Genomic DNA, 14549 nt, shown 5'->3' on the forward strand with positions numbered 1-14549 from the left:
GCTGAAGAAGATATTGTTAAACAGCAAACCAAATACAGAGCTAGAAAAAAAATATCAAGAGAACATCTAGTCTTGTCCCCTGGTTCAGGGTTGGAGAAGCAGTAGTTCCAACACTTTTGAAATGTATTTTGAAGCCACTCACTAGTGAAGATTGTGATCTACCTAGGCAATGTGCTCCAGTGTCTTGCTCTTAGGAGAAGTTTTTCCTAAAGTATAATCCCAATCTCTTGATGCAGTTCAAGACCATTAGTTCTTATTCCATCCACCACTATTTCTCGTCTTCCTTGAGGTAGTCAATTATTTATTTAAACAGTTATTCCTTTCCCCATATTTTCTTTATGTTAAACCCAGTGCGTTGACTCCTTATGGTAATTGTGCTCTGTTGTAAAACTTTTCTGAAGTACAGCAACCAAAAGTGAAGGCAGGGCTGGTAGGCACGAGCTGTCCTAGTGCTGAGTACACTTGGAGAGCGTTACTCTTCCTGCAGCTTTACACAATGCACTTTTTTCTCATTTACTTGACAATGTTTTGTTTTGCATGTTATTCTCCCTTTTTTCTTTCCTTAGTGCTATTAAGGAATCTGGCTGCTACTTTACCTCTCTTGATGTTTTTATGGCAGCTATTCTTATGGCTTTTGGTATCTGTCAGGTATGGAGAAGTCTGCAGCTAAGCAAATTGTATGTAGGAACTTTTTCTTACGGCAATTAAACTTGTATTGAAAGGTTGCTGTGATGTGGGATGCTTAATCTGAATGCTGTTAAGTAGTCTGGCTTTGAGTGAGGAGCATGCGAGATGTGGAAGTAGTGCCAAATTTCACCAAAGGCATGTAGAGCTAAGCCCTCAGACTATAACTGAGACTTAAAAGTCCCCTGTGTATGTCCAACAACCAAGTTTTACCTTAAGCTGTGTATCAGATCTTGTGAAAGCTCTGCACTGCATCGTGTCTCTTTCTGTTGTAGGTGAAAGAGCTCTTCCGGTCTATGCATGTGGAGTACTATGCTTTGGAGCTTGATGTAACTGGTAAGTAGAAGAAAGAAAATACTGTATGCTGCTTATTGTAAGGAAAAATGGGTGACTGTGCATGACTCTCTAATCTGTCTTGAACTAATTGAATGATGCATAAAACAATTAAAATAAATCTTAATATAGTCAGAGATAAAATCAATTAGACTTCAATGTAGATTTTAATACAGGTTGTGTTTTTAATATAACTGAAGGCTTTGATTCTTTCTGTACAAATCATCAGCTGATAGAGGATGTGAGATCTGATGTCTCTCTGAGGAGCTCTGTCTTTTGGGAAGAAGCCTGTGGTATTATTTTTCCTATCTTAGTTTTTTTTTGTGGCTTTAGATGAATTGTTAATGTTTGACTTGGTATATGGGTGACCTTCACAGGGAAAGCTGCTGAGTCATTGGAAGGAAGGGTAAATTCCAGTACCTTGGCTGTTGGTAGTTTGAGGGTTTGGTTTTTTTTTAAGCCCAAGCTGCTCTAGTTTTAATACATGTAATGCATTATTCATGTATGTCCATAATGCATGTAGTTTTTAATGTACTTTTGAGAACAAGCAGTTTCTAACATTAAACTCTTAATTGCATTGTTGGTAAGCTGTTGAATGTGTATTATCAATTTTTATCTGTACAAAACTTAGTTTCCAATGCTTTTTTATCATGCTAATGCTTTTTGAAGTGTTTGTGCCTAAGCAGTGTATGGGAAAAATGTACTTATTTATTATTCTAGAGCATCTCTTCTTCCTTATTTTTTCCTTTTTATTAAAGTTGTGATACTGTGAACTAATTATAGCCCAAGATATGCAAAGTACAATGCACAGTCATTTTTTTCTGGAATTACTCCTAATTAATAATATTTCCCTTGCAATTGCTCTGATTATTGATACTAAATAAAAATGTAAAAAGACTTTAGTCAAAAGTGATTACTGGAAATTTTCATTTCCACGTTTACTGCTGGACAACTGCTGAGAGATCCAAATAGAGCCTGTGTGTATGTGCTGATGATTCACATGTCAGGTCAGACAATCTTAAAACTGGAAGGTTTAAGACACTGGTGAGTAGAAAAAGTATGAAGGTAGCTGTCGGGTAGGTAGAAGATCATGTTCGTTTTTTCCATCCCCATATTCTCGTAATACAAAGCTGCTGGGCAAAACTACGCGCGCTTACGCAGAACATACTCCAAAACCAGACAATTCTTAAGAAAGAAAAGCTGTCTGTATGATCTCCTGTGATATCTGCAAAAGAATTTTTATGTAGTACCAAGTGTGATGCTGTCAGGAAGAGATTGATAAGAATCCATGAAATACAGGCAATAAACTCTATTACTTCAACTTTACTCTGTTCTGTAGAATTATGGCTTGAAGCACCAATTTGTCCTCAGTATTTAAGCATGCTCTTTTGAGAAGTAGTTTCTGAAGACATACTTATGTTCAGGAAGTTTACAAATGTGATGCTTGTAATAGAATTGTTTTCTTGATGGGTCCACTGTATATTGCAGTCCAAACCTTTAATACTTGAGGTTGTTTTTAAAGCTCCCTTCTTGAAAATTGTTCTATAATGTACCTGTTTCTTTTATTATTAGCTGATGGACCCAGTATTCAGCAAGTGTTAGCAGAGCTAACTAATCAGAGGACAGTGCCTAATGTATTTGTGAATGGAACTCACGTAGGTGGCTGTGATTCAACTTACCAGGTAACTTTTCTTTAAAAGTCAGCTGGAAGTATACGAGACTACTGAGTGAACTTGCTGTTTGACTGTAATTAAATTGTGTGACATGTTAAACTGGGTGATCTGGGTCAGAGAAGGCAAAGTCATTCAGTTTTTATTTGCTCAGAAATGTGTGTGGTTGTTTTTTTTTCTTCCCCACCCCCCCAGGCTTATCACAATGGATCACTGCAGAAACTTCTTGGGGATACCAAAGATGCAGAACCCTATGATTATGACCTCATTATTATTGGTGGTGGCTCAGGTGGACTTGCGTGTTCCAAGGTATGACGTGAAAATTGTATTAAAGAGCAGGTTGTGTATGAAACTTCTTCAAAAGTTAGTCTCTCTATTAATCACAATAGTCTAAAACAGTCTATATTTTGACAATTATTACCGTTCAACTTGGTAATTAATGAATCAGTAGTGGTCTGGTAATGTGCTCACTCAGGAGATCATGGCCTGTGTGGACCAGTTTCTAGCCAATGCCTATTCAGGTCTCAATCGTAATAATAGGTTTTAGGTTCCTGGCTGAGGGTGGAACCAAAGGTTTTTCAAGTATCTCCTCTTTGTGTGTAGTACACAGGCACTTTAACACTTCCAAACAGTGATCTGGAAAACTAGATGGTACTCTTAAAGTACTTTTGACTGTTTAGGATCCAGGATCAGCAGTCATCTGAAATGAAGTGCTTTCAGCTGTTCTCTCAAGGGACTGGTTCACTCTTTAGTTCTCTTTCTAGCTGCCTTTTCAGAAATGGTAATAGAGACTGTGTACCTCTTACACAGTTAGCTGTTGTTCAGAGTGCCGCAGGACCTAAGGTGTGGATTCAGTTTTCTACTTGAGGGATTTGAACACACACTTCCCACCTCTCAGCCAGGTGTCCTAACCATCAGTTTATGGTTTAGGCATGATGATGTTATTCTTGACAACCTTGGTGATTGTTGTACAACAATACAGTTAAGGGTGCAACTTTCACTAGATAAATATAAGACGGGCAGGAGAAGGTGACAATTGAATTCTTCAGTTGGGCATTCTCAGAATGCTCCAGATCTTTCCTCACAGTGCCTTCTGGGACATCAGTTATAAACTTGGTGATAATTACCAAACTGTTCAGAGTGGGAGAGATCAGGTATTCACGGAATACAAGATAGCTGGCTAAACCTTATTTGACCCAGGATTGCAGCAACTCTGCGGAAGTTCTTGTACATATTTGAGGCACCTAAAAATTTGATCCAAGCTCTTCAAAGATCAAACAATGGGTAGATTCAATCAAGTGCCTGGTAATTCCTTGGATAGAATATCCTAGGATAGGATGATGTCTAGTCTAAGCTCATGCTCCAAGCAGAGTCAGCTGTGAGGTCAAACAAGATTATGCAGGACCTCATCCATTTGGGTCTTGAAAATAGCCAGGGGTCAAGATGGCAAAGTGTTTCTGGGAAATCTGTTTCAACGCTTGAGTGTCCTCATGGTGTGAAAGTTCCTTATATCCAGTCTGAAGCTCTCTTGTTTCAACTTACGGCCATCGTGTTTTGTCCCTCCACTACTCGCCAATGTGAAGAAGCTGGTGCAGTCATGTTAATGACCTCCTTATACGTATTGGAAAGTTGTTGTTGGGTCCCCTCCAAATCCACCTTTTCTCCAGGCTGAATGTGTCAAGTTCCCTCACCCTTCTCGTAGGGTGTGTGCTCTAGCCCCATAAGCATCTTGGTGGTCCTCCACTGAATTGTCTCCAGTTTATTAACATCACATGTTTTTTTTCATTCATGAACATGTCAAGTCAGTCCTGCTTTCCTGAGAGAAAAGGAGAGCTAACAGCATAAATATTTCTTTGGGTGGGGTAGAAGAGGATCAGAGGCTGATAAGCCCATCTCATACCCTCTTCAGATCATGCCTTTTAACAGTGTAGGATGATATGGATGCAGCATTGAACATAAGCATCCATTCAAAGTTTCAAAGTAAGAGTTTTTGAGGGATTTCAATTTTTATCTGGTGAATGAAGTAGAAGAGCCATATGTGATAATGTGGCTAACTAGCAAAGTAGCCTTCTGTAAGTGCTAAGTATATAATAACCATAACTGAGCAGACAGGCTTTCTTGGTCAGGCAAAAGTTCAGACTTGTCTCTCCATCTTTTATAGGAAGCTGCTGCCTTGGGCAAGAAGGTAATGGTATTAGATTACGTTGTTCCAACGCCTCTCGGAACCTCATGGGGTAAGCTTCTGTTAACTTGTATTTTGTGTTGTTTGATTGCTGGTGATACGCACTGAGTTGTTAGATATTATGGATTTGTATTCTTGGAAGTTATGGCTGAATTCCTGTAGTTCTGGAACACCAATAAGAAGGGAGTTGTTTTCCTGGCATGCCTGCTTTTCTGAACAGTTATTTCTGTTTTGTACATTGCTAACTCTCAGTTCTTTGCCAAATGTTGTTCTAGTTCTGTTCACTTTCAAATCGTGTCCGGATAGTGTGTGTGCGTGCATGTTCACATTCTCATGTTTGTGGGTGGGGTTTTTTTGCCTTTTAGTTCATCTAGTTCTATTTTGTGGACAACTGATCTAGGCTACCTCTAGAACAGTGTGACAGTATGGCTATGCATGCCTCACCTTTCCATAATTAAAGACAGCTGCTGTCTGACCTTATTAATGCTATTTGCAGTTGAGAATGAGTAAGGAACTTCATTGGTCAAGTTTTATTGAGTCGAGGTATTAATATGTTTTCATAGCTAAGATTTCAAACAAATGCATATTTCAAATTCCGCGTAATAGTTGATACTAAACTCTGGGCTTACTTGCCAGTCTGACTGAAATCTGAAGCACTCTGGGGTACGTATCCTGGGTCTGTGTTTAAGACAACACACTGTACCCTTCTTGGTTCAATGAGTGAAGTAACCTCTTAAACTGAATACAAACTTGTAAGCTTAGTGTGTTCTTTTTATTTTAAAATGTCTCTTACAACAGAAATTTCATGTTCCTTATGTGGCTATAGCAAACATCAACTGATAAATAGGTGATTTATTATAGGAAAATCATAAATATCCTGTTCATGCAGGTAATAACGTGGTTCTTTCCATCTTAGGACTTGGTGGCACGTGTGTAAATGTAGGTTGCATTCCTAAGAAGCTGATGCATCAAGCAGCACTTCTGGGTCAGGCGCTCCAAGATTCAAGGAAATACGGGTGGCAGTACGAAGAACAAGGTTAGTAAGAACACAGAGCACAGACCAAGACAGTGTACAGATGAGACTCTGAACTTAAGATCGTTCTTGTACTTTGGACTTCATAAACTAGAGGCAGAGTTCAGTAGTTTTATTAGGTGAATCAGAAGGCATCCCCCTTCTTGAATCATAGAAACCTTTAGGATTGAAAGCTAATTGTCTTTTGTTCCCTACATTATTTGAATTAAATGAAAGAACTTGTAGAATGGGCTTATTTCAGATAGTAACAAGTCAGGTAAATATTATCATGATAAAACAAGGCTTTAACATGTATCCCCCTTACTGATGATAATTATGTTTTCTTAGCATGATGTACAATGAATAAGACCTGTTTTTATTTAAGGGTTCATTGCGTGTTGATTTCTTTAAATATGAAATTAATGTCTTGTTTCAGTTAAACACAACTGGGAGGTCATGGTAGAAGCAATTCAAAACTACATTGGTTCTTTAAACTGGGGCTATCGAGTGTCCTTAAGAGAGAAGTCTGTGACATACCTCAATTCTTATGCAGAATTCATTGAACCACACAAAATTAAGGTATGTGCTTTGTTTAAAACATTTAGTTGGGAGAGAAAACTTGTGTTTTAAAATTGCCTTTTAAAATCTAACGAGGAAAAGGCTTCATCTTGACATTGTCAGCTTAAGTCAACTGAAGCTAAAACCTCATTTGTGAAGTTATTGATTCAAACTATTATTGTACTTTAGTACATGCCACAGTGTTTGCAAAACTAGTAACTGTTACGAGTAACGTGGATATCTGTAAACTTAAGTCTTGCCTAAAGACAGGAGTAAAGTGATCTCAGTTGGTAACTTCGTGACTGAGGTCAGCAGCCTGAGTGAGGAGGGGGAAAAAAAAGAAAAGCTTTAGGTATACGATTTTGTGACTTGGAAAATCTTCATATTAAAGTATAAAAACTATTGAAATTAAATTCAGATTAAGCACTTGCGTAACAGCGTTGCTATAACCTTATGCTGCATCAGCATAAGAATTAAACTGTCAGTTATGCAAGACAAAACATGTGCCGGCAATCTTGCTGTTAGTGATTATATTGTAGCAAGGTTAATGCAGAAGTGCATATTGAAGACAACTGTTTGGTTCAGTGGGTGTAATTGTCTGTATTCAATATGAGTTTATGAAGGCTGGACTGCATGTGTTTCAAACCAAGAGACTAGCACTGAAGAGGTAGTATATGCTCAACTTGCCTCATCTACCAACTGCTCTAGTGTTCAGGTATGCAGGTCATCTACTTAAGTGTCCTTAGTCTATAAATGAAGTAGAACAGAAGGACTTAGCACAACGTTGGACTAGATGACCTGCTGAGATCCCTTCCACCCTGAATTATGTGACGAGTTGATGGGGAGGAAGTTTCCCTTTATCTGTGTTGGAAAATAACTAAAGAGCAAGAATAAATGTTGGATTTCAAGAGAGATGCATTGGCAAGATGAAATTTCCCAAGACCAAGGGCCTGTAGAGGTCATATTAGTTTGAGTTCATTGAAGGTTGGGTCTTAGGCCTTCTGAAACCACGTAACTAGATACCTTTTTTTAAATTCCTACATTGGCCTAAGAACTAATTGATGTTATTTTGTCACTTGTTATTTTGTCACTAGCATTGTGTTGGCCTTTGATTGAAAGTGAGGGGCAGGGGGGGCTGAATTCGTTGTAGCTTTTTATAACCTGAAAGTAAAGTTGTTATGAACAATTCAATCTAAATGAGTAGTTGAAATGAGCAGGATTCAAAGAATAAATGATTTTAAGTGCTCTATCTAATGTGAGAAAAGCCTGATAGTTTGTGATTTAAACCTATTACTCTTCAGTGAACTGCATGGTTTCTCTAAATGCATTAGTTCTTGATGCTTAAAAATATCCACAATATTTAAGGGGAGGATTACATAACTTTTTCTTGTTTTATCTTTAAACCTTTTCCTATGATAAAGATTTTCTTAACTGTGTCATAAACAGGCAACTAATAGGAAAGGACAAGTAACCTATCACACAGCGGAGACTTTTGTCCTGGCAACAGGAGAAAGGCCTAGATATCTGGGTATCCCTGGAGATAAAGAATACTGTATTACAAGGTGAGATAAAAAGGTGTAATAAACTGAATTTTTGTCTGCTCTAGTGTTTGCTAAGACAATCTTGTGTTGAAAGTGCCTCGTAACTTACCCTTCTTTTCTTTTTAGTGATGACCTCTTCTCCCTGCCTTACTGCCCTGGCAAAACTCTAGTTGTGGGTGCTTCCTATGTGGCTCTAGAGTGTGCAGGATTTCTTGCTGGTCTAGGTCTAGATGTCACAGTGATGGTGCGTTCCATACTCCTTCGGGGCTTTGACCAAGAAATGGCAGAAAAAGTGGGTGCTCACATGGAAACACACGGCGTAAAGTTCATCAGGAAGTTTGTACCTGTTCAGGCAAGTGCTTTCTTTAGGTCTCTTCACTCCATGCAAAATTACTTTAAGTGGCACATGCAAAATGCACGTGCTGTCTGGGAAGGCTTTGACTCGGTACAGGAATAATTGTTTTATGAGATTAAGCTTTTTTTCTACTGCTGAATGATACGTTAGTAGGTCAAGGTTTGAAGTGACAGTGTAATTGAGCTCTGATGCTTAAGGTCATTCTAAGCTTGCAAATACTTATACAGGTTGAACAGCTGGAAGAAGGCATGCCTGGAAGACTGAAAGTGACAGCAAAGTCTACTGAGGGACCAGAAATCTTTGAAGAAGAGTATAACACTGTAAGCATTTCTGGATCTTAAATAACTGAATAGAGCAGCACATTAAAATATATTAAAATACTTGTTCAGGAAAAAAAGGAAAGGGAAATCTTGCCTGAAAAATTGTTGACATAAATTACTGTCAGAAAAAAATACATGAAAATTCAATATTCATCTTCTGTTGAGCCCTGTCATCAGAATGGGTGAAACTTTACGTGCCTGGAATTTAGTTCACGTGAACAGTGGTGTTGCTTCTATTTTTGTTCTGATATTAATGTTTTGCTGTTTGCATGTCTTAAACAAGTTGCTCATGGATGAACCTGAACTGTTAGTGGCTCTTCAAAAAACTTTTGGAAAAGTCACTTCAGTTGTATGCTTCACAGTTTTGGTCTTTTGGGTTTTTTTGTTTGTTTGTTTGTTTTTGGTTTTTTTCAGAAAAAGACCAAAGGAAGTGTTCTGATTACACTTCTCTTGCATAAAATTATTGCAATTTAATTAATTTAATTTTGGTTGTTTCTAGGTTTTGATAGCTGTTGGTCGTGATGCATGTACCAGAAGTATTGGTTTAGAGACAATTGGTGTCAAAATCAATGAGAAGTGAGTATTGTTCAACTCCCTTAAACCACTGGATGCGATGATTTAAATACTACTTTAACAATACTTAATGATACTGGTGCTTTTTTTAAAAAATCCTTACTCTTATACCTGGCACTTACATGAACCTGTAAAACCTTTTCTCTCCTGGGTTTAAGTACAGTTGTTCATTAACTTCATTACTTTAATATGTATTTCTTAAAAGAACTATTCTGAATGAGTTAATGCCTACTTGTTGGCCACTGTGCTTAAGGAATAGATATATTATATTTGCTTAATTTACTTGGAAACTACAGTTTAATATTTTGTTAAATTAAATGTTTAAATCAGCTCATGTAGGAAGTTAATCTAGGGATTTAAAGAGGCAGCAAACTACTCGTTTCCAACAGATTTAAGTCTTTTCTTGTTTCTCCCTGGTGTCAGTGCAAAACTGGTGCAAAATAAGAAGCAGGATTATGTTGTTCAGGAGAAAGAAAAATTAAGATCAGGTCGCAGCAGCTAATTGCTTATTAGGCCAACTTAAATACGTGAATGATATTGCAGCTGTCTTTCCCCATAGGGGAAAACATACATTGGAAGCAGCTGTATAATAACCAAGTAAAAGATAGTAAGTCCAAAGATGTCTGAGTAACTTCATTGTCCTTGGGCATGCACTGTTGCTCAGGTCAGAACTGGCCCACTGAATACTGACTTCAGCCATGTGTCAGAGTTGGAGTTAGTTGATGCACTGAAGAGTTTGCAGTTGTAGTAAAAAAAGGCATAAGCATATGTAATAAAATATGCTCAGTAGTTAGAGTAACATCTTTGTAGCAGAACTTCTTGCCTGTTTTTTGCTGAGCTCTGAGGAAGGTTGTGATGCCGAACTCTATTCTTTTTTCTGTTTGTTTGAAAGGAATGGGAAAGTACCTGTAAATGACGAAGAACAAACCAATGTGCCTTATGTTTACGCTATTGGAGATATATTGGATGGAAAGCTTGAACTTACTCCAGTTGCTATTCAAGCAGGGAAACTGCTAGCCCGCAGGCTTTATGGTGGTAGTTCCACAAAGGTACGGCTCTAAGAATACAACTTCAACTTATTACTAGGCTTTTTGCCTCAAAATTGCAGTAACGCAAGTTGATTTGTCCACTTGACTGTGGGCATTGCAAGTGTTTTGTAAAAAAAAAAAAAAAAAGTGTTAATACAACTTTTCCTGTTACTGTATAGAACTTGCATAGTCTAAATATAAATTTTGTTTTTTATTTTTAGTGTGACTATATCAATGTACCGACAACGGTATTTACTCCTTTAGAGTATGGCAGCTGTGGGTTAGCTGAAGAAAGAGCCATAGAAGAGTATGGAAAGCAAAACTTGGAGGTGAGAGCAGTCAACACTTGTTTAACTTGTAGCTTGAGAATGTTTTTCGTGGGCCTTACTGTTTTACACTCAAGGCATAATGTCAAAACAAGATTAGAAGGTTAGCTGGATAGGTCTTTGATCGTGGAAGTTGTTGTCTGGCTAACAAGTTATTGGACTCCCAGAAATCCAGGACTGGACTGGAATTGTGTGTAGCTGTTTCATGCTGCCGAGAAGCATTTGCCTTCAGGAGGCTGAACTCAGGTTGCAAAACTGTAGGTGGTTTTTTGTGATGTCATGAATTAAAGACTTAGTGTTGAAGTATACCAAACTCCTGGGAAGAGCTGTCTATTTTCTATTTATTCACTGTACTTGAAATAGGAATTAATTTCTTCCTGACCTTTTCTTACGGCAATAGGAGTATCAGGCATAGCTTCCCTTTTCTGTGGTAATTTCTGGCTTCTGCACTTCTTGCAGAGTTTCATTAAAGCTGTTTGCATGCCTTGTGTTTAACTCCTTACATCTTTCAAATACACTTGGCATTATTTAGCTTCTGTCGTTTCCTGTTTTACAGAATATGTTTAAACTTATAGTAACTAGATATTAAGATTGTACTTTCAGAAAGGGAAGTGCTGTGTCATATAGCTGTTGCTGTTTTAATCAAGTATTTATATCAGGGTCGCATGGTTTGAGTCAAGTCTTCCTCTACTGACTTTTGGAGGATGAACTACTTGGGGCAGGGGGAACAAAAATCACCGTCTTGTCTAGTATATGTTATGAAAATTTAGTGAGTTAAATGTCAAAGCACCTATTTGTAAAAACATTAAAAATTAGAATTTTGTCTGACTGAATTAATTCATCAAATTTTAATGCTCTTTTTCTTGTTTTCCTTCCAGGTTTATCACAGTTTGTTCTGGCCACTTGAATGGACAGTACCAGGCAGAGATAACAATACTTGTTATGCAAAGATTATCTGCAATAAACACGACAACGTAAGTAGCAAGCTGGAATGGGTATGCTGAGTGTATTCTTGGAAATTTCTTTAGACCACCCAAAAGACTAGTATCTTTTATTTGGCTTCCCTGAGGCCAGCTCTACCCATTCTGTTAATATAGGTATTTTTTCTAAGAGGTCTGATCAGTTTGGAGAGAGCTGATAGTTTTGGCTGGGTTGGTTTTTTTTTTTTTGGTATAACAGCTATTTGAGCAAGTGATGTTTGAAACTTCATCTGGAGTTCCTATTTTAAGGATAGACTTGTGAAAGAATTCACCAGGTTTTTCTTCCAAGTGGGTTTTGAGTAACTACTACCTGGTGTCTTGCTTTAGGTTTCTGGACCTTGTGGGTTTTGCTTTTTGCAAAGTGCAGAGTTTTGTATGTTTAGTAGAAACTTGGAAGATGTGGTTAGTTCTAGAAAACTCAGTGGTGGGAAACGGGAATTTCTAGCGATCAGTAGGTTCTTGTTGTTGCAAAAAATAAGTGCCAATGTTGCCCAGTATTTTTCTTAAAAACTACTTGGGAGAACAGACAAAGGAAGATTTTTGGTGTTTAAAATTACCTTGAAGAGAAGGAATGATATGATGAAATAGCATGGCTTTTAAGCGAAGAGGTATTCTTTTCTTTGTTAGCCCACCTAACCCTTGCTCAAAGACTGCAGAAAGCTCGAAGTTCTGCTGTTATTGGAGCTTCATTGGAAGTAACCCAAATGAAAAGAACACAATGGAAGGAGGGACTCTATTTAGATTTCAATGTGGAAAGTTTTTTCCTAGGATGCTGGAGGTTGTTTTTTGTTAAAAACGCTGCTATTGACCTGATTTCACAGCATGTAACTCTTACAGTGGGAGTTACATATTAGTGCTCTTGTTAAACTTTACCTAGTACTAACTCCTGTTTTGTTCTCACCTGTCTTAAAGAATCGTGTGATAGGATTTCATGTTCTTGGACCTAATGCTGGTGAAGTTACCCAAGGTTTTGCTGCTGCAATAAAATGTGGTCTCACCAAAGAATTACTTGATGAAACAATTGGTATCCATCCAACTTGTGGAGAGGTAAGGGAGGGGAAGGGCGCAGTTTGATTTAAAACCTGCTTTTGAAGATGGTTGCCTAGATGCAAGGAAAGAATACTACATTGTATTTTATGAGATTTATTTAGTATTTGCTTAACTTCTAACCATAAGGTACTGCCATGTGATAGGAAATGTGTTAATTGTGCACTGCAACTTGTTTTCCATTGTAACAGTTCAAAGAAATCTAGTGTTGTTACTTTACAAGAGTAAGAGCAAAGCAAGAGTAAATAAGCTGTTCTTTTGGTGTCTTACAGGTGTTTACTACAATGGATATTACAAAATCTTCAGGACAAGACATCACTCAAAGGGGCTGCTGAGGTTAAACCTGCTGTTTTACATGTTTTCATGTTGTGCACACTTGGTTCTGTGGAAGCCCTAATACATCCAACTGCTTTGCAGCAAAATAAACATTTGCATCAGTACCGCTGTACGTACTGCAGCTGGGAGTGGTGCCTTTGTGAGGCTTCCTCAGTAAATAGTGTTGCAAATGGAAACAGTAATACAGCAGGGAAATCTTGAACTGTAAATCCTGACTTTGCCTGGAATCAGCACTACTGTGCTTTTTTGATGTTCTAGCTCGGAACCTTATTGTGAGGTGAGCTACGACTGATGGCTACCATGCAAGGTTGGGAGATCTTTTCGTCCAGTCAGATGACTGAACTCCTCCTGAAGGAAATTCTTAAGTTGCACAAATTCAAGCTAATGCTTCTAGGCTCCAGTGTCTTGTACAAATGACTGAGATACAGGAAAAATGTATAACTGAATGATTCTTGCCAACAGTTTACAGTTGACTGATTTACCTTTTCTGATGTATTTTGTTTTACTTAATTGTGTAATCAGTTGAGGCAAGGTGGCACAAATAGGATGCAATGTTGAGTAGTGCAGTTCAAGCACTAGTCTCCCACCTCGACCAGTCTAAAACTTCAAAGTAATTTAAGACATCGCTGTTGTTCTCATTCATAGTTGTTTGACCTCAGGTGACATCATGTCTTTAAGATAAAAATTTCAGTTGTAGGCATCTTTTGTGGTGGGGTTGAAGAGCATAAGCACACAACCATGTCAACTTGCTCTTTCTGTTTATGACTATATTTAGTCCTAATAGTGTCAAATCTGGTTTCAGCTCTGCAATGTAAAACAGCACAGAACCCGAACTGTAAGTCTGTACTCCTTTGTGGAGTATTGAAGTCTTAGAGGATCAGGGTGTGAGAGTAGGTGCCTGCCTGTGATGATAATAAGCATTGTACAGAATTTCTTTGAAGCATGTATTGCAGCAGAGAGCAATGACTTGGTGTGTTACCATGCTTTGTGTAGTGTTGTGTACAGTCAGTACTCTGAAGCTTTCTTCCACCCCGGCATTCTGCTCTGGGGGAGTTGTGCTTGAGTTTGGCTCTTAGTTTTGTCCAAAGATGTTTTGACAGACTACTCTGAACATTGTATGATAGTAAACAAACAGTTTTTAACTATTTAATCTATGATGTACCATGGAATTTGAAGTTCAATAAACAACTCATACAACACTTTGGTGTCTGACCTCCTGGTTTATGTTATTGCGTACTGGAGATTTTATTGTCCTTCAGTTATATTGTTTATCACATGCAATACTAAAGCCTCTATAGACTTGAGCATGCTGTAATCTTTCAAATGGAGAAACAAGTTTTCTTGCCACATCTGAGGACTTGCTCAAGAAATCTAACGTGCTTCTATTTCAGTATGTAGAATTCTCTGTTCAAACTGAGAACGCAATTTTACACAACTTCTGTATACTCCAGATGATCCTAAATATATATGTTGTAGTGTTTAACTGCAATGTAGGTGAAAGATTCTCAGTAGACTAGAGTGTTAACAACAAATCTCACTGGTGTTCAAATTTAATAACTCTTGGAGACTTTGAGGTTTTGCTATGGGTGCCTAGTAGTAGTGCA

General features: G+C 37.9%; 1 protein-coding gene across 1 annotated transcript; it reads left to right on the forward strand.

The window, feature by feature from the left end:
• The first annotated feature begins 965 nt into the window (after positions 1–965).
• TXNRD3 (thioredoxin reductase 3) lies at positions 966–13359 on the forward strand. The gene is made up of 15 exons (XM_009889855.1): positions 966–1020; positions 2590–2699; positions 2883–2996; positions 4849–4921; positions 5786–5905; positions 6318–6460; positions 7886–8001; positions 8107–8332; positions 8563–8655; positions 9155–9231; positions 10121–10277; positions 10478–10585; positions 11461–11556; positions 12475–12609; positions 12882–13359. Exons 1-15 carry the CDS (start codon positions 981–983, stop codon positions 12942–12944), a joined length of 1671 nt encoding a protein of 556 aa, XP_009888157.1. The 5' UTR covers positions 966–980; the 3' UTR covers positions 12945–13359.
• Positions 13360–14549: the final 1190 nt, after the last annotated feature.

The sequence above is a fragment of the Charadrius vociferus genome, unplaced genomic scaffold (genome assembly GCF_000708025.1).
Source record: "Charadrius vociferus isolate BGI_N301 unplaced genomic scaffold, ASM70802v2 scaffold257, whole genome shotgun sequence".
NCBI lineage: Eukaryota > Metazoa > Chordata > Aves > Charadriiformes > Charadriidae > Charadrius > Charadrius vociferus.